Consider the following 21773-nt stretch of genomic DNA (forward strand, 5'->3'; position numbering starts at 1 on the left):
TAGAGTGAGATCACATCTGTATAGAGACTGATGGCTCTGTCGCACATGCTCTGCCTCCTCGGACTGTCCTCCTTTGAAAATATTTTCCATCTGTAGGAATTCGCTAGCTGTTTTTTCAGGTAGCGCACATTTCGGATGTCTTTTCAGAGCCTCGTCTGCTAGGTCAATAGCTTCATTGTGTGATAAATATTTTCTGTAAAACTGAAGTAAGGGTCTAAGACCACTGTAGCAACTGACAGGCTTCTTTAAAATTTGCTGCGCTAGCTGTTGCGCTTCCTCCTTTTTCACCTGGCCACTCCGGCCAAGTCTTAACAGATAGATACTTGCTACATACAAGTTGTCTGGATCGTGTTCCTTGGCAAGTCTCAGCTCCTCTAGAACCTCAGACTCCTTCTGTTGGTTGTTTGGATGAAAATAGTAGACTGAGTCTAAGGCCAAGGCATGGCTTGATTGCCACTCCTTTCTCTCAGGTTCCATCCTAATAGCCATTTGAAAGTAATCTATTGCTTTCAGTCTTTTGTCCTGGTCAAACTTCATGAGGGTCCAGGCCTTTTCAACACACACCTCAGGGTGCAGTTCTCCCCTGGGAAGGCAAGGGGTAATCTCGTAGCAGTTCCTCAACCTTTGTCACGCACCGCTGGCTCTCCGCCAGGTTATCCAGGTGATAGTGCACCCAGGCTAGGTTCCCATAGTGGACCAGCTGCCAAGGACCCATCGTGTCTGAAGGACTGTTTAGGTGAAAGGCCTCCTCTGCCTTACTGAGGCACTGCAGGGCTGCGTCAGTGGAGTCCAGGGTGTGGTGTATGTAAGCCCACAAGTTGTACATCTGACCCAGCCATGGAAAGCTCTCGTCACTGCCAATGTCCTCCAGGTGATCTCTGTGAATGAGCAGCTTGTACCTGCTGACTTCCAGTCCCCAGGTGAAGTGACACTCCAGCTCTTCCAGTTTAGTCTTGAGGGCGGTCTGAGCAGGGCTGGTTTAAGACAAGGGTTGGAAGAGGAAACTTTTAAAAACTTATACCGTAAGCATCAAGATCAAGAATTAATGTGACACAAGTCCATCCCTAATTTAATTTGAGTTAGTTAACATTGAGTTCTATTGAATCTGCAGTTTTTGTATATTTTTGTATATTTAAGGAGAACTTACTTCATAGTGGAGCAGGAGTATGATTTATTGTGGCTGTCTTGAGTTTCCTGGACAAGTGAGTAAACACTCTGGCTTTATATCCATGTCCTTACCTTTATCTTGCAGCGCAGTGGGTTGGGTGCCATAAAACCAATGTTCACCTCCACGTAATGCTTGGACTCTGCTTTCCATTTCAGCGAACAGAAACACACACATTGAAGGCTTATACTTACATGTATAGGTGACTGACCCTAGACATCGCTCTCATGTCATTTCCTACAAAGAGAATGAACTGTAGTATATACAGTACCAGTCAAAAGATTGGACACACCTACTCATTCAAGGGTTTTTCTTTATTTTTTACTATTTTCTACATTGCAGAATAAGAGTGAAGACATCAAAACTATAAAATAACACATGGAATCATGTAGTAACCAAAAAAGTCTTAAACAAATCAAAATATATTTTATATTCTTCAAAGTAGCCACCCTTTGCCTTAATGAAAGCTTTGCACATGCTTGGCATTCTCTCAACCAGCTTCACCTGGAATGCATTTCCATTAACAGGTGTGCCTTGTTTTAAAGTTCATTTGTGGAATTTCTTTCCTCCTTAATGCGTTTGAGCCGATCAGTTGTGTTGTGACAAGGTAGGGGTAAAACACCAAGTCCAAATTATGGCAAGAACAGCTCGAATAAGCAAAGAGAAAGGACAGTCCATCATTACTTTAAGACATGAAGGTCAGTCAATGCAGAAAATTTCAAGAACTTTTTAAAGTTTCTTCAAGTACAGTCGCAAAAACCATCCAGCGCTATGAGGAAACTGGCTTTCATGAGGACCGCCACAGGAAAGGAAGACCCAGAGTTACCTCTGCTGCAGAGGAAAAGTTCATTAGAGTTAACTGCACCTCAGATTGCAGGCCAAATAAATGCTTCACAGACTTCAAGTAACAGACACATCTCAACATCAATTGTTCAGAGGAGACTGTGTGAATCAGGCCTTCATGGTCAAATTGCTGCAAAGAAACCACTACTAAAGGACACCAATAAGAAGAAGAGACTTGCTTGGTCCAAGAAACACGAGCAAGCGACCGGGAAATCTGTGGAAATGAGTCCAAATTAGAAATTTTTGGTTCCAACCGCTGTGTCTTTGTGAGATGGAGAGTAGGTGAACGGAGGATCTACGCCTGTGTGGTTCCCACCGTGAAGCATGGAGGAGGAGGTGTGGGGTGGTTTGCTCGTGACACTGTCAGTGATTTATTTTGAATTCAAGGCACACTTAACCAGCATGGCTACCACAGCATTCTGCAGCGATATGCCATCCCATCTGGTTTGCGCTTAGTGGGACTATCATTTGTTTTTCAACAGGACAATGACCCAACACACCTCCAGGCTTTGTAAGGGCTATTTGACCAATAAGGAGAGTGATGGAGTGCTACATCAGATGACCTGGCCTCCACAATCACCTGACCTCAACCCAATTGAGAAGGTTTGGCATGAGTTGAACCGCAGAGTGAAGGAAACGCAGCCAACATATGCTCAGCATATGTGGGAACTCCTTCAAGCATTCCAGGTGACTACCTCCTGAAGCTGGTTGAGAATGTGAAGCGTGTGCAAAGCTGTCACCAAGGAAAGGGGTGGCTACTTTGAAGAATCTAAAATATATTTTGATTTGTTTAACACTTTTTTTGGTTACTACATGATTTATATAATAGTTTTGATGTCTAATTCAAGAAAAACCTTTGAATGAGTAGGTGTGTCCAAACTTTTGACTGGTACTGTATATTGTTTCAAATTGTAAACTATGCACTTAGTTCAGTATACAATTGTACTTAATGGCCAATATGACATACAGTAATTGCCCTGTTTTAACACTCAACTTTGATCTTTGATATTAAGTATGTAGCTGGACAAAATATACAGTATATTAATAGATTTTTTTGTGTATTTGTATTGTATTTGCAAGACATTCGACTGCACTATTGGAGCTAATAACACAAGACATTTGACTGTACTGTTGGAGCTAGTAACACAAGACATTCTACTGTACTGTTGGAGCTAGTAACACAAGACATTCTACTGCACTGTTGGAGCTAGTAACACAAGACATTCTACTGTACTGTTGGAGCTAGAAACACAAGACCTTCGACTGCACTGTTGGAGCTAATAACACAATACATTCTACTGCCCTGTTGGAGCAGAAACTACTGTCTGTTGGAGCTAGTAACACAAGACATTCTACTGTACTGTTGGAGCTAGTAACACAAGACATTCTACTGACTGTTGGAGCTAGTAACACAAGACATTCTACGACTGTTGGAGCTAGTAACAAAGACATTCTACGCCCTGTTGGAGCTAGTAACACAAGACATTCTACTGTACTGTTGGAGCTAGTAACACAAGACATTCTACTGTACTGTTGGAGCTAGTAACACAAGACATTCTACTGTACTGTTGGAGCTAGTAACACAAGACATTCTACTGTGCTGTTGGAGCTAGTAACACAAGACATTCTACTGTACTGTTGGAGCTAGTAACACAAGACATTCTACTGCCCTGTTGGAGCTAGTAACAAAAGACATTCTACTGTACTGTTGGAGCTAGTAACACAAGACATTCTACTGTACTGTTGGAGCTAGTAACACAAGACATTCTACTGTACTGTTGGAGCTAGTAACACAAGACATTCTACTGTGCTGTTGGAGCTAGTAACACAAGACATTCTACTGTACTGTTGGAGCTAGTAACACAAGACATTCTACTGCCCTGTTGGAGCTAGTAACACAAGACATTCTACTGTACTGTTGGAGCTAGTAACACAAGACATTCTACCGCGCTGTTGGAGCTAGTATCACAAGACATTCTACTGCCCTGTTGGAGCTAGTAACACAAGACATTCTACTGTACTGTTGGAGCTAGTAACACAAGACATTCTACTGTACTGTTGGAGCTAATAACACAAGACATTCTACTGTACTGTGGGAGCTAGTAACACAATGCATTCTACTGTACTGTTGGAGCTAGTAACACAAGACATTCTACTGTACTGTTGGAGCTAGTAATACAAGACATTCTACTGTACTGTTGGAGCTAGTAACACAAGACATTCTACTGCCCTGTTGGAGCTAGTAAAACAAGACATTCTACTGTACTGTTGGAGCTAGTAACACAAGACATTCTACTGCCCTGTTGGAGCTAGTAACACAAGACATTCTACTGTACTGTTGGAGCTAGTAACACAAGACATTCTACTGTACTGTTGGAGCTAGTAACACAAGACATTCTACTGTACTGTTGGAGCTCGTAACACAGGACATTCTACTGTACTGTTGGAGCTAGTAACACAAGACATTCTACTGCCCTGTTGGAGCTAGTAACACAAGACATTCTACTGTACTGTTGGAGCTAGTAACACAAGACATTCTACTGCCCTGTTGGAGCTAGTAACACAAGACATTCTACTGCCCTGTTGGAGCTAGTAACACAAGACATTCTACTGTACTGTTGGAGCTAGTAACACAAGACATTCTACTGTACTGTTGGAGCTAGTAACACAAGACATTCTACTGTACTGTTGGAGCTAGTAACACAAGACATTCTACTGTACTGTTGGAGCTAGTAACACAAGACATTCTACTGTACTGTTGGAGCTAGTAACACAAGACAATTTACTGCCATGTTGGAGCTAGTAACACAAGACATTCTACTGCACTGTTGGAGCTAGTAACAGAAGACATTCTACTGTACTGTTGGAGCTAGTAACACGAGACATTCTACTGCCCTGTTGGAGCTAGTAACACAAGACATTCTACTGTACTGTTGGAGCTAGTAACACAAGACATTCTACTGTACTGTTGGAGCTAGTAACACGAGACATTCTACTGCCCTGTTGGAGCTAGTAACACAAGACATTCTACTGTACTGTTGGAGCTAGTAACACAAGACATTCTACTGTACTGTTGGAGCTAGTAACACAAGACATTCTACTGCCCTGTTGGAGCTAGTAACACAAGACATTCTACTGTACTGTTGGAGCTAGTAACACAAGACATTCTACTGCCCTGTTGGAGCTAGTAACACAAGACATTCTACTGCCCTGTTGGAGCTAGTAACACAGGACATTCTACTGTACTGTTGGAACTAGTAACACAAGACATTCTACTGCCCTGCTGGAGCTAGTAACACAAGACATTCTACTGTACTGTTGGAGCTAGTAACACAAGACATTCTACTGTACTGTTGGAGCTAGTAACACAAGACATTCTACTGTACTGTTGGAGCTAGTAACACAAGACATTCTACTGCCCTGTTGGAGCTAGTAACACAAGACAGTCTACTGTACTGTTGGAGCTAGCAACACAAGACATTCTTTTTTATTTTATTTCACCTTTATTTAACCAGCTAGGCTAGCTGAGAACAAGTTCTCATTTACAACTGCGACCTGGCCAAGATAAAGCAAGGCACTGTGGTACAAACAACAACACAGAGTAACACATGGAATAAACAAACATACAGTCAATAATACAACTGTGCAAATGAGGTAGGATAAGGGAGGTAAGGCAATAAATTGGCCATAGTGGCTGTTACGAATCCCTTTTTGGCACAGCAGTCTAGGGGGGATGGCAATGAGACCCGTAACATAAATCATGTAAATTATAATCGTGAGAAGTAACAGTGAGAACAAATACCACAGACAACTGAAATCTACCGTCAAACACTCAGGGTTTATTTTAAATACACGGTAAAGGGGTGTGAGAAAAAAAAATCCAATACACCCCTAAGCTGGACTAGCCTACCTCAAGAACAGCTAGCTAACTAACCAAAAATACAGTGGGTGGTCCGCCCAGTTCTAACTAGGGTATTTAGACAAAGTATTCCTACGGGTAATGTATGCCCATGGACGACTTGTCTTGGTACCCCCTTTTCCCACCAAACAAACAACACTCGCAAGATAACCGGACAAATGTGACATGTGTGAGTGAGTGAGTGAGAGAGTGAGAGAGTGAGAGAGTGAGAGAGAGAGAGAGTGAGAGAGTGAGAGAGAGAGAGAGAGAGAGAGGCCTGCCTACAACCACCAGAGCCAAGACCACACTACCATCAGCCTGTTGAGAGACAGGCTGGCTCTGTTAGAAGTATGGGTTACTGAGCTGAAGGAGCAGCCCCCCAGCTACACCACCACCAGCCCAGACACAGAGCTTCTACAGGACCAGATCAACCAGTGCAGGACCCAGCTGAAGAACTCTGTCCAGGAGCTGAGAGAGAGCCTTACCACAGCTCTTGAGGAGGTAAAGGCCACCATGAGGAGAGAGCTAGTGCAGGTAAAGGAGGAGATGGCAAAGGAGTTGTCTGTCATCAAGAGGGTGCTACAGCACAGAGAACAGACTGTAGAGACTCCCAGAGAGAAGCTGCAGCCCCTCACCACCCCTAACAACCCCCTGACCCACCTTTACCCACAATCCCCCCATACCGACAACCCTTTACCCACACCCCCAGTCAACAAAGAGGCCCACATGGAGACACCTACTACAGAGAGAAGCTCTCTGCCCCCCCCCTGACACACCCCCACACACCCCTCCATGTACACAGGCCCTGTGTACTCCAGCCCCAGACTGTAAACGCACTAATCTGGTAAAACCCTCTGAGGTGGCCATCCTCATTGACTCAAATGCGAAATTCATCCAAGAAGATAAACTCTTCCCCCAACACAAGGTGTGCAAAATATGGTGCCCAAAAACACAGGATGCACTCCACATCCTGTCCCAGCCTGACTTTGGCACACCAGGCCATATTATTATTCACACCGGCACTAACAACCTGCGAGAGGAGCAGGAGAGAGTAGGCAGCCTGGTCAACAGAGTAGCAGAGAGGGCCTCTGAGTGGTTCCTCAACTCCCACATCACCATCTCCACTCTGCTGCCCCGCAAAGACTTTCATCCCCGTACCATTCAGAAAGTCAACGCTGACATCACCAGAGGGTGTGGCTTACTCCCGAACGTGCATGTTGCTCACCACCCAACAATCACCCCAGAGCATCTGCACGACCACTCACACCTGAGGAAGCAGACAGTAGGGATGTTTGCCAAGTCTCTAAAGGACGTGGCACTTGGTAGACAAACACCCCATGCTGTACCGGACAGAGGAGCACCCAGAGACCCCTACCAGACCACTGCACCACCAAGGAGCCCCAGGCCCCTTCAACGCCACACCAGACCCAGTGCACCCCACAGGCCCCACCCACCCCCAGAGCATCACCACTTCCATCGGCTTAGCCAGACCAGACCGGGCCCAGCCTACTACCCCACACCAGACCACCACCTCTACCAGACCAGAGAGGAAGCCCCACGGCCCAGACCTGGCCCTCATCCACTCCACAGGGCCCAACAGCAAGACCAGCACAGCTACGCAGAGGTCGTCAGAGGACAGGAGAACCCTGTAGGATTGAGTGAGATTAAACAGCTCCTCCAATACATCTGCACTAAACTGCACTAAACACACACGGACGCATACACACACACCACACACACACACACCTATTGTACTAGAATTTACTAGGAATATTTATAAACAGAAAAAATGTTAGCTGATATCCTGTTTATCTCACTCTTAACAACTTATTAGTTAGTAGTTACTGTATTTCTGACTGCTATTCTTTCTTTTTGCAACATGAAATCGCTATCAGTTAGCATGTAGAACATTCAGGGCCTAAACTCATCAACCTTTGGACTGAAGAGTTTAGCACTGGAATTCAACAAAAATCTTAAAGATGTTGACGTCATCATTCTGCAGGAGACATGGTGTAAGGCTGACATTGTCACTCACTGTCCCACAGGCTATAGAGAGGTCATTGTGCCATCACAGAAACACAGCTCTGTCAATAGAGGCAGAGACTCTGGAGGATTGATCATTTGGTACAAATCCAAACTACAAAATCTAATTGTTCCCCTCAAAATTGGCAAGTATCACATTTGGTTAAAACTAAAAAAAGAACTTGTACTGACAGAAAAATATGTGTTCCTTTGCGCAATATATATCCCCCCCTCAGAATCCCCATATTACTCAGAGGAGATCTTCCCCACCCTTGAGGAAGAGACGTGCCATTTCCAGGCCCAGGGAAATGTGCTCATCTGTGGGGACACAAATGCGCGCACAGGAACACTACCTGATCTAATGAGCACACGAGGGGACAGCTTTATTACAGGACATACTGTTTCTAACTGTCTTAATCTCCCCCATAGAAACAACAGTGACAGCACCATCAACAAAAACGGAAGGGATCTTTAGCAGCTCTGTAGAAGTCTGGGTCTGTACTTTGTCAATGGTAGGTTATGGGGGGACTCTTTGGGGAGATTCACCTACTGCTCACCTCTTGGCCACAGTACAGTAGACTATATGATCACAGACATGGACCCTTTCTCTCTCAGCTCATTCACTGTCAAACCACTAACACCTCTGTCTGATCACAGCCAAATTACATTGTTCCTCAAAAGAACAGACATGGAAACAACCACACATTCACAGCCCAGTAAGCTGTACAACATCATAAATTCATACAGATGGGCCCAAAACAGCACAGAAGAATACCAGAAAGCAACCTGGAACCAAAATATCCAAACACTCTTAGATAACTTTCTGGATACCACATTCACTCACAGTAAAGAAGGCATCAATCTAGCAGTACGAAACATCAACTATATATTCAGGCAAACGGCAAAAGAAGCACAATTGAAATTGATAAAAAACAAAACCAAAAAAAATTACAGATGACAACTGGTTTGATGCACATTGTAAAATTATAAGGAAAAAACTTAGAACACTATCCAACCAAAAGCACAGAGACCCAAATAATGGTGAATTACACCTTCATTACTGTGAGATTTTAAAACTCTATAAACGTACACTCAGAACCAAAAAAGCAAAGTACAACAGCAAGCAGCTGACACTAATTGAGGAGTCCATAAACACAAACAACTTCTGGCAAAATTGGAAAAAACTAAAAAAATCTAAACAAGAGGAATTAGCGATATAAAATGGTGACATATGGACAACCCATTTCAAAACACTCTACAACACCGTTCAAATTGACACAAACGCAGAACAACGCCAAATTCATGAGAAGTTGAATGGATTAGAAAAAGCTATAAAGGACAATCAAAATCCATTGGACTCCTCAATTACTGACCAGGAGCTCTATAAGAAACTTCAGGCTCTCAAATTTAAAAAGCATGCGGACCTGATGGCATCCTAAATGAGATGCTCAAACTCACTAGTGCAAAATTTCAATTGGCTATATTAATACTGTTTAATTTGATCCTGAGTGTAGGTTATTTCCCTGACATCTGGAATCAAGGACTCATAACCCCAATCTTTAAGAACGGAGACAAATTTTACCCTAACAATTACAGAGGCATTTGTGTGAACAGTAACCTGGGGAAGGTTTTCTGTAGTATCATCAATGTAAGAGTTCTAAACTTCCTTAATAAGCACAATGTCTTGAGTAAAAGCCAAATTGGATTTATACCAAAACATCGCACAACTGATCATATTTACACCTTACACACCCTGATAGATAAACATGACCACCAAAATAATACCAAAATATACGCTTGCTTTATCGACTTCCAAAAAGCATTTGATTCTATTTGGCGTACAGGACTGTTCTACAAAGTTATTGAAAGTGGTGTAGGGGGTAAAACATATGACATAATTAAATCAATGTATACTGGCAATACGTGCAGCATTAAAATTGGTAAGAAAATAACAGAATTCTTTAACCAGGGGCTTCGTCAGGGTTGCAATCTGAGCCCTGCACTCTTCAATATTTACATTAACGAATTGGCCACTATTCTAGAAAAATCCTCAGCCCCTGGTGTTAGTCTCCACAATTTAGAAGTTAAATGCCTACTCTTCGCAGATGACCTATGCCTGCTGTCACCCACAGCACATGGCCTACAGCAGAGCCTGGACCTGCTAGAGCAGTACTGCCAGACCTGGGCCCTGGCAGTAAACCCCAAAAAGACTAAAATAATGATTTTCCAGAGAAGATCCAGATCTCAGGGAATTAGACCAAAGTTCTCAATTGGTACAAAATATATAGAGTACTGCACACACTACAATTACTTAGGTTTAAAAATAAGCTCAACTGGACACCTTAATGAGGCAGTGAATGAACTGAGAGAGAAAGCACGCAGGGCATTCTACGCCATTAAAAAGCTAATTCAAATTGAAATACCTATTAAAATGTGGCTAAAACTAATTGAATATGTCATTGAACCAATTGCACTTTATGGCAGCGAGGTGTGGGGTCCACTTGCAAAACAAGATTTCATCAAATGGGACAAACACCCCATTGAAACCCTACATGCAGAGTTCTGTAAGATTCTCCTACATGCCCAGAGGAAAAACTACAAACAATGCATGCAGGGCAGAATTAGGCCAATATCCACTAATAATGAAAACTCAAAAAATAACAATTAAGTTTTGGAAACATCTAAAATACAGTGACCCCCTCTCATATCATTACCAAGCCCTGCAATGCCAAGAGCTGAGCAAAGAAAAGAGTCCCCTCATCCAGCTGGTCCTGGGGCTGAGTTCACAAACCTGTTCTACTAACACACTGAAGCCTCAGGACCAGAACATCCAATCAATCAGAATAAACCAAATTACAACACAGTCAAAACAAAACTACATTACTTATTGGGAAACACAAGCACAAAGCAAAATGCAGTGCTATCTGGCCCTAAATCGACAGTACACTATGGCTAAATATTTGACCATGGATACTGATCAAAACCTTAGAAAAACCTTGACAAAGTACAGGCTCAGTGAGCACAGCCTTGCCATTGAGAAGGGTAGACACAGGAAAACCTGGCTCCCTGTAGAGGAAAGGCTGTGCAATCACTGCACAACAGCAGAACCTGAGACGGAGCTGCATTTCCTGACAAAATGTCAAAAATATAAAACAATTAGAGTGTCATTTCCCCAAATTTGAAACCCTTATTCAAGGTTTCAAAGACCTCTCTGATGAGGATAGGCTACCCGTCCTGTTGGGGGAGGACGCAGAGAGCTGTGTGTTGGCAGCGCACTACATTGCTGCATGCCATAAGTTGAGGGACAGTGTCTGACAGACCAATCAACCTGCACATGTACTCTACTGTATGCGTATCGTTATTGTTGAATGTATGGTTATTTTGACCCTTGGTTATTGTTGTTACTGTTGTCCCGTTGACAATTTTGATTCTAATTTTTTATTTATTTTTATATTGTAAATATCCAAAATAAGCTTTGGCAATATGTATATTGTTACGTCATGCCAATAAAGCAAATTGAGAGAGAGAGAGAGAGAGAGAGAGAGAGAGAGAGAGAGAGAGAGAGAGAGAGAGAGAGAGAGAGAGAGAGAGAGAGAGAGAGAGAGAGAGAGAGAGAGAGAGAGAGAGAGAGAGAGAGAGAGAGAGAGAGAGAGAGAGAGAGAAAATGAGAATGAACACAAAGACTGATCTGGGGAGAAAACAACTAACTGGGTTTTTAAACCAAGGGAAATGGGCTGTGATTGGTTGAGGGAAAAGGAACAGGTGTCTTCTGATTGGGGACTGATTGGGGGAATGATGATTGTCACCTGTGAGGGGAGAAGGAGAGAAAAGAAATACAAATACAGGATACACACTACCTGTATCCGTAACACTCCCACCCTTAAAAGAGCAACCCTAGGGGGGATTGCGAACAAAGTATTTACTATAAATCCCCAATATATCAACAAACCAAATCAATCTTTCAAAACATGCAATAATTATTATTTTACATACGAGACAAAGCATCTGCTAACACATTTTCAGAACCCTTTTTGTGGCGTATCTCCAAATTATAATTCTGCACAATAAGGGCCCAACGCATAAGGCGCTGGTTCTGGTTGTACATATGGTGGAGAAACACTAAGGGGTTATGGTCAGTATATACGATCACTGGAAGGGCACTAGAACCAATATACACTTCAAAATATTGCAGAGCTAACAACGCTAGAGCTTCTTGCTCGATGGTGGCATAGTTTGTCTGACATTTGTTAAATTTTCTGGAAAAATAGCACTCTTGTCCTGCTGCAGTAGAATAGCACCAGCACCTCTGGCACTAGCATCTACTTCAAGTTGAAATGGTTGTTCAAAATCCGGAGCAGCAAGTACAGGGATATTACATAAGAGTGCTTTAGCAGTATCAAAAGCTACCTTACAATCCGGGGACCACACAAACGATCTTACTGGACTGAGCAAATCGGTCAAGGGAGCAACTACCACAGAAAAGTTTTTACAGAAACTACGGTAGTAGCCAACCATCCCTAAAAAGCGGCGTAGCTCTCGTCTGGTGGTAGGTGCAGGGAATGCAGTGATAGCCAAGACCTTATCATCAACAGGGCGCACCTGTCCATGGCCGACCTCTTTGCCGAGATAGGTAACAGTAGCCTTCCCAAACTCGCACTTTGCCAAGTTCAGGGTTAAAGAAGCAGCTGCCAAACGTTCACATACTACCCTTAGAGAGCTAACATGATCTGACCACTCAGATGAATAAATCAGTAAATCATCAAGGTATGCACTACAATTGGGAACGCCAGCTAATACAGTGTTAACCAGTCTTTGAAAAGTGGCTGGTGCATTCCGCATCCCAAAAGCCATGACAGAGTATTGTAGGAAGTTGTCTGGGGTCACAAAAGTAGAAATCTCAGAAGCACGTGAGGTTAACGGAACCTGCCAATAACCTTTTAAGAGGTCCAACTTTGTTACATAAGTAGCAGCACCAATAGTGTCAATAGAGTCGTCCAGTCTGGGTAACGGGAATGAACCTGGCTTTGTGACAGAATTTACCTTTCGATAATCCGTACATAACCTGGACGTACCATCAGGTTTAGGAACCAGAATGCAAGGAGAACTCCAAGGGCTTGAACTTGGCGTAGCCAGGTCATTTTCCAACAAATATCTCACTTCATCCCTCATTATCTTCCTTTTAGAAGCATTGACACGATATGGGTGTTGCTTCATAGGGGCAGCATTTCCAACATTAATGTCATGTTCCAACTCGTTCGTGCGAGTAGGAACGTCATTAAAGAGACATGGAAAACTGTGTAGTAGCCTCACAATATCGTCGGCCTGTCCGTCCGTTAAATGAACCAGACCTGACTGGAGAGACATCAGCATTTCTGAGTTGGGCAATCTAACACACTGCTGCTGAGTATTGCGCAACTCTAATCCATCTCCATCAATATGACAGTTCACTACCCTAGCAGTAGAAGCAGAAGAGACAGCAGTATCTTCCGCTGTGGTTGAATTATCTACCTGGGTGATGGGTCGGGTGTGGTATGCTTTCAACATGTTAATGTGGCACACACAAGATTGGTGTTTCCTATCAGGAGTTTGAAGCACATAATCAGTTTCACTTAACTTCTTTTCAATCAAATAAGGACCAGAGAAACGAGCTGACAGTGAAGATCCTGGAAGTGTAGAGAGTATAGAGATATTGTTATCCACGTCGGCACCAACGATGTTAGGATGAAACAGTCAGAGGTCACCAAGCGCAACATAGCTTCAGCGTGTAAATCAGCTAGAAAGATGTGTCGGCATCGATTAATTGTCTCTGGCCCCCTCCCAGTTAGGGGGAGTGATGAGCTCTACAGCAGAGTCTCACAACTCAATCGCTGGTTGAAAACTGTTTTCTGCCCCTCCCAAAAGATAGAATTTGTAGATAATTGGCCCTCTTTCTGGGACTCACCCACAAACAGGACCAAGCCTGGCCTGTTGAGGAGTGACGGACTCCATCCTAGCTGGAGGGGTGCTCTCATCTTATCTACAAACATAGACAGGGCTCTAACTCCTCTAGTTCCACAATGAAATAGGGTGCAGGCCAGGCAGCAGGCTGTTAGCCAGCCTGCCAGCTTAGTGGAGTCTGCCACTAGCACAGTCAGCGTAGTCAGCTCAGCTTTCCCCATTGAGACCGTGTCTGTGCCTCGATCTAGGTTGGGCAAAATTAAAAATGGCGGTGTTCGCTTTAGCAATCTCACTAGTATAAAGACCTCCTCCATTCCTGCCATTATTGAAAGAGATTGTGATACCTCACATCTCAAAATTGGGTTACTTAATGTTAGATCCCTCACTTCCAAGGCAGTTATAGTCAATGAACTAATCACTGATAATAATCTTGATGTGATTGGCCTGACTGAAACATGGCTTAAGCCTGATGAATTTACTGTGTTAAATGAGGCCTCACCCCCTGGTTACACTAGTGACCATACCCCCGTGCATCCGGCAAAGGCGGAGGTGTTGCTAACATTTACGATAGCAAATTTCAATTTACAAAAAAAAAACAATGACGTTTTCGTCTTTTGAGCTTCTAGTAATGAAATCTATGCAGCCTACTCACTCACTTTGTATAGCTACTGTTTACAGGCCTCCTGGGCCATATGCAGTGTTCCTCACTGAGTTCCCTGAATTCCTATCGGATCTTGTAGTCATAGCAGATAATATTCTAATTTTTGGTGACTTTAACATTCACATGGAAAAGTCCACAGACCCACTCCAAAAGGCTTTCGGAGCCATCATCGACTCAGTGGGTTTTGTCCAACATGTCTCTGGACCTACTCACTGCCACAGTCATACTCTGGACCTAGTTTTGTCCCATGGAATAAATGTTGTGGATCTTAATGTTTTTCCTCATAATCCTGGACTATCGGACCACCATTTTATTACGTTTGCAATTGCAACAAATAATCTGCTCAGACCCCAACCAAGGAGCATTAAAAGTCGTGCTATAAATTCTCAGACAACCCAAAGATTCCTTGATGCCCTTCCAGACTGCCTCTGCCTACCCAAGGACGTCAGAGGACAAAAATCAGTTAACCTGTTGGGTCTAGGGGGCAGCATTTGCACGTCTGGATAAAAAAAATGTACCCGATTTAATCTGGTTACTAATCCTACCCAGTAACTAGAATATGCATATACTTATTATATATGGATAGAAAACACTCTAAAGTTTCCAAAACTGTTTGAATGGTGTCTGTGAGTATAACAGAACTCATTTGGCAGGCAAAACCCTGAGACATTTTCTGACAGGAAGTGGATACCTGATGTGTTGTATTGACTTTAAACCTATCCCATTGAAAAACACAGGGGTTTAGGAATATTTTGGCACTTCCTATTGCTTCCACTAGATGTCACCAGCCTTTACAAAGTGTTTTGAGTCTTCTGGAGGGAGATCTGACCGAACAAGAGCCATGGAACGGTGATGTCCCATTAGACACCTGGCGCGCTACTTCATGTTGGGTACCCTCGTTCCAATACGTTATAAAAGAGTATGCATTCGTCCACCTTGAATATTATTCATGTTCTGGTTAAAAAGGCCCTAATGATTTATGCTATACAACGTTTGATGTTTGAACGAACGGAAATATATTTTTTCCCCTCGTTCATGACGAGAAGTCCGGCTGGCTTACATCATGTGCTAACGAGACGGAGATTTTTGGACATAAATGATGAGCTTTTTTGAACAAAACTACATTCGTTATGGACCTGTGATACCTGGAAGTGACATCTGATGAAGAGAATCAAAGGTAATGGATTATTTACATAGTATTTTAGATTTTAGATCTCCCCAACATGACGTCTAGTCTGTATCGCAACGCGTATTTTTCTGGGCGCAGTGCTCAGATTATTGCAAAGTGTGATTTCCCAGTAAGGTTATTTTTAAATCTGGCAAGTTGATTGCGTTCAAGAGATGTAAATCTATAATTCTTTAAATGACAATATAATATTTTACCAATGTTTTCTAATTTTAATTATTTAATTTCTGACGCTGACTTGACTGCCGGTTATTGGAGGGAAACGATTTCCTCAACATCAATGCCATAGTAAAACGCTGTTTTTGTATATAAATATGAACTTGATAGAACTAAAAATGCATGCATTGTCTAACATAATGTCCTAGGAGTGTCATCTGATGGAGATTGTAAAAGGTTAGTGCATCATTTTAGCTGGTTTTATGGTTTTGGTGACCCTGTCTTTGACTTGACAAAACATTACACACAACTCTTGTAAATGTACTGTCCTAACATACTCTAAATTTATGCTTTCGCCGTAAAACCTTTTTGAAATCGTAAAACGTGGTTAGATTAAGGAGATGTTTATCTTTCAAATGGTGTAACATAGTTGTATTTTTGAAAAATTTGAATTTTGACATTTATTTGGATTCAAATTTGCCGCTCTTGAAATGCACCTGCTGTTGATGGAGTGCACCACGGGTGGCACGCTAGCGTCCCACCTAGCCCCAAGAGGTTAACCACCTAACCGAGGAACTCAATTTAACCTTGCGCAATACCCTAGATGCAGTTGCACCCCTAAAAACTAAAAACATCTGTCATAAGAAACTAGCTCCCTGGTATACAGAAAATACACGAGCTCTGAAGCAAGCTTCCAGAAAATTGGAACGGAAATGGCGCCACACCAAACTGGAAGTCTTCCGACTAGCTTGGAAAGACAGTACCGTGCAGTATCGAAGAGCCCTCACTGCTGCTCGATCATCCTATTTTTCCAACTTAATTGAGGAAAATAAGAACAATCCGAAATCTCTTTTTGATACTGTCGCAAAGCTAACTAAAAAGCAGCCTTCGCAAATGGAGGATGGCTTTCACTTCAGCAGTAATAAATTTATGAACTTCTTTGAGGAAAAGATCATGATCATTAGAAAGCAAATTACAGACTCCTCTTTAAATCTGGGTATTCCTCCAAAGCTGCATTGTCCTGAGTCTACACAACTCTGCCAGTACCTAGGATCAAGGGAGATACTAAAGTGTTTTAGTACTATATCTCTTGACACAATGATGAAAATAATCATGGCCTCCAAACCCTCAAGCTGCATACTGGACCCTATTCCAACTAAACTACTGAAAGAGCTGCTTCCTGTGCTTGGCCCTCCTATGTTGAACATAATAAACGGCTCTCTATCCACCGGATGTGTACCAAGCTCACTAAAAGTGGCAGTAATAAAGCCTCTCTTGAAAAAGCCGAATCTTGATCCAGAAATTATAAAAAACTATCGGCCTATATCGAATCTTCCATTCCTCTCAAAAATTTTAGAAAAAGCTGTTGCACAGCAACTCACTGCCTTCCTGAAGACAAACACTGTATACGAAACGCTTCAGTCTGGTTTTAGACCCCATCATAGCACTGAGACTGCACTTGTGAAGGTGGTAAATGACCTTTTAATGACGTCAGACCGAGGCTCTGCATCTGTCCTCGTGCTCCTAGATCTTAGTGCCGCTTTTGATACCATCGATCACCACATTCTTTTGGAGAGATTGGAAACCCAAATTGGTCTACATGGACAAGTTCTGGCCTGGTTTAGATCTTATCTGTCGGAAAGATATCAGTTTGTCTCTGTGAATGGTTTGTCCTCTGACAAATCAATTGTAAATTTCGGTGTTCCTCAAGGTTCCGTTTTAGGACCACTATTGTTTTCACTATATATTTTACCTCTTGGGGATGTCATTCGAAAACATAATGTTAAATTTCACTGCTATGCGGACGACACACAGCTGTACATTTCAATGAAACATGGTGAAGCCCCAAAATTGCCCTCGCTAGAAGCCTGTGTTTCAGACATAAAGAAGTGGATGGCTGCAAACTTTCTACTTTTAAACTCGGACAAAACAGAGATGCTTGTTCTAGGTCCCAAGAAACAAAGAGATCTTCTGTTGAATCTGACAATTAATCTGGATGGTTGTACAGTCGTCTCAAATAAAACTGTGAAGGACCTCGGCGTTACTCTGGACCCTGATCTCTCTTTTGAAGAACATATCAAGACTGTTTCAAGGACAGCTTTTTCCATCTACGTAACATTGCAAAAATCAGAAACTTTCTGTCCAAAAATGACGCAGAAAAATTAATCCATGCTTTTGTTACTTCTAGGCTGGACTACTGCAATGCTCTACTTTCCGGCTACCCGGATAAAGCACTAAATAAACTTCAGTTAGTGCTAAATACGGCTGCTAGAATCCTGACTAGAACCAAAAAAATTGATCATATTACTCCAGTGCTAGCCTCCCTACACTGGCTTCCTGTTAAGGCAAGGGCTGATTTCAAGGTTTTACTGCTAACCTACAAAGCATTACATGGGCTTGCTCCTACCTATCTTTCCGATTTGGTCCTGCCGTACATACCTACACGTACGCTACGGTCACAAGACGCAGGCCTCCTAATTGTCCCTAGAATTTCTAAGCAAACGGCTGGAGGTAGGGCTTTCTCCTATAGAGCTCCATTTTTATGGAATGGTCTGCCTACCAATGTGAGAGACGCAGACTCAGTCTCAACCTTTAAGTCTTTACTGAAGACTTATCTCTTCAGTAGGTCCTATGATTAAGTATAGTCTGGCCCAGGAGTGTGAAGGTGAACGGAAAGGCTGGAGCAACGAACCGCCCTTGCTGTCTCTGCCTTGCCGGTTCCCCTCTTTCCACTGGGATTCTCTGCCTCTAACCCTTTTACAGGGGCTGAGTCACTGGCTTACTGGTGTTCTTCCATGCCGTCCATGGGAGGGGTGCGTCACTTGAGTGGGTTGAGTCACTGACGTGGTCTTCCTGTCTGGGTTGGCGCCCCCCCTTGGGTTGTGCCATGGCGGAGATCGTTGTGGGCTATACTCGGCCTTGTCTTAGGACGGTAAGTTGGTGGTTGGAGACATCCCTCTAGTGGTGTGGGGGCTGTGCTTTGGCAAAGTGGGTGGGGTTATATCCTGCCTGTTTGGCCCTGTCCGGGGGTATCATCGGATGGGGCCACAGTGTCTTCTGATCCCTCCTGTCTCAGCCTCCAGTATTTATGCTGCAGTAGTTTATGTGTCAGGGGGGCTAGAGTCAGTCTGTTACATCTGGAGTATTTCTCTTGTCTTATCCGGTGTCATGTGTGAATTTAAATATGCTCTCTCTAATTCTTTCTCTCTTTCTGTCTTTCTCTCGGAGGACCTGAGCCCTAGGACCATGCCTCAGGACTACCTGGTATGATGACTCCTTGCTGTCCCCAGTCCACCTGGCCGTGCTGCTGCTCCAGTTTCAACTGTTCTGCCTGCGGCTATGGAACCCTGACCTGTTCACCGGACGTGCTTGTTGCACCCTCGACAACTACTATGATTATTATTATTTGACCATGCTGGTCATTTATGAACATTTTAACATTTTAACATCTTGACTATGTTCTGTTATAATATCCACCCTGCACAGCCGGAAGAGGACTGGCCACCCCTCATAGCCTGGTTCCTCTCTAGGTTTCTTCCTAGGTTTTTGGCCTTTCTAGGGAGTTTTTCCTAGGGAGTTTTTCCTAGCCACCGTGCTTCTTTCACATGCTTTGCTTGCTGTTTGGGGTTTTAGGCTGGGTTTCTGTACAGCACTTTGAGATATCAGCTGATGTACGAAGGGCTATATAAAAATAAATTTGATTTGAACACCAGTACTTGGTCACCTGGCTGTAGTGGACGAGAAACAGCCTGTTTATCATAGCGTCCTTTCATACTTGTCTGTGAGGAAGACAGAGCTTCCTTAGCGTGAGCACAGGCTTGGTGTAGGCGCTCACGAAAGCGACTAACATATTCCAACACATTCTCATCTCCCGTACACAACTCTTGGGACAAAAACTGTTCTTTAAGGACTTTCATTGGTCCTCTCACTGTGTGACCAAACACTAGTTCAGCCGGGCTGAATCCTAGGGACTCCTGTACCGTTTCACGAGCAGCAAACAAAACTAGAGGAACTCCCTCATCCCAATCTTTCTCAGATTCCAAACAATATTTACGTAGCATAGACTTCAGTGTCTGATGCCAACATTCAAGCGCACCCTGAGACTCTGGGTGATATGCGCTTGACACACGGTGCGTAACTGACAAGGATTTTAACACCTGCTTGAAGTGCTTTGACAGGAAATTTGTACCTTGATCAGTTTGTACCACCTTAGGTAACCCGAATGTCGTGAAGAACTTAATTAAGGCTTTACTCACCACCGGAGCTGTAATCCTTCTCAGAGGAATGGCTTCGGGGTATCTTGTTGCCATACACATTATCGTTAACAGAAACTGGTTACCCGATTTTGTCTTCGGTAACGGTCCAACACAATCAACCACCACATGTTCAAATGGTTCACCTATGACAGGTATAGGACAAAGAAGAGCAGGAGGAATAACCTGATTTGGTTTTCCTGTAACCTGACATGTGTGACATGTCCGATAGAACTGAGCCACATCTTGTTTTAAACCTGGCCAAAAGAAATGTTGAAGGATCCGATCATAAGTCTTGGTGATTCCTAAATGACCAGACCACGGGTGATCATGAGCAAGGGATAACACATTTTGTCGAAAGGCTGTAGGAATCACTATTTGGTAAACAGCATTCCAATCTCCATCCGCGTCAACACGGGATGTCCATTTACGCATGAGGAGATTACCATCAAGGAAGTAAGCCACGTTCTTCTTCTTTACCTCTTCCACTGAGACAACATTAGAAAAACATTTAGCAAGCTTGTCAACCTTCTGGTTAGCAATCAGCTGCTCACGAGTGACTGGTAACTGTATTGCCTCAGCAATAAGTTCAACATACTTTGATCCTTGTCTGTTTGTCAGAGGTGATCAGCTTCTCAGAGGTAGCACACAACCCATCCTCTTGATCATCTTCTTTGAACAGAACAGTGTTTCGACAAATCTATCACTTCACCCACTTGTCTTGCCTGAGCACGAGTGACAGCACAAGCGGGGAACACATGTGGATAACTCTGTGCCAACTCATTGGAGAGAGAGTGGTCACTTTTATCCAACACTTCCAATACAGGTACTACCTTTCCTCCGGCAATATCGTTACCCATTATAAAGGTCACACCTTTTACTGGTAACACAGGACGTACCCCCACTCTGAATATTCCACTGATTAACTCAGAGTGTACTTTCACAAAGTGCAACGGCACTGGGACAAAACCCATTTCAATACCCTGAACTAACACACTGGAACCACAGTATGTATTTTCGGATAAGGGCAATACATCAGACAATATAAACGACTGCGCCGCACCAGTATCTCTAAGGATTTTAACTGGGTGCTGAGACGCTTCGTCATTCGTTATGGACACAAACCCCTCAAAAATGAACGGTTCGTAACTGCAGTCGGGTACTGAGACTTTCAAACTACATTTACCCTGAGGCACCTGTTTCGTTTCAGACCTCACAACCGTACGAATTAGCCCAACACCTGTTGGCGGCTTGGCACGAATAGGCATCCCTTGTTTGCGTTTTAGTAGGAAGCAATCATTAATCATATGTCCCACTTTATGACAATAGAAACAGGGACGCTCATTTATCTGGCGTGCTTGATATACTGCTGGCCGAATAGGACTAAAAGTAGGAACTCAGTAGCTCTACTCTCAGTATGAGCCGAAAACACGCTCTTGTGCGTCAACACAAACTCGTCTGCCAACACAGACGCTTCTGACAGGGAGGATACCTTCTGTTCGTTTAGGTATACTACAATGCGTTCGGGTAAGCAATTTTTTTTTTTCTTCCAACAAAATTAACTCCCAGAGAGAGTTGAAATCAGTTACCTTACTAGCAGCATGCCATTTGTCAAACAGATTTCCCTTGTCTCTAGCAAATTCCACATAAGT

The 21773-nt window shown here is 43.2% G+C and overlaps 1 protein-coding gene across 1 annotated transcript; it reads right to left on the reverse strand.

The window, feature by feature from the left end:
- Positions 1 to 350: 350 nt before the first annotated feature.
- Positions 351 to 1335, reverse strand: LOC123724413 (interferon-induced protein with tetratricopeptide repeats 3-like). The gene is made up of 2 exons (XM_045687845.1): positions 1148 to 1335; positions 351 to 974 (listed from the first exon to the last, which is right to left on the reverse strand). Exons 1-2 carry the CDS (start codon positions 1150 to 1152, stop codon positions 566 to 568), a joined length of 414 nt encoding a protein of 137 aa, XP_045543801.1. The 5' UTR covers positions 1153 to 1335; the 3' UTR covers positions 351 to 565.
- Positions 1336 to 21773: the final 20438 nt, after the last annotated feature.

Source organism: Salmo salar, chromosome ssa10 (genome assembly GCF_905237065.1).
Source record: "Salmo salar chromosome ssa10, Ssal_v3.1, whole genome shotgun sequence".
NCBI lineage: Eukaryota > Metazoa > Chordata > Actinopteri > Salmoniformes > Salmonidae > Salmo > Salmo salar.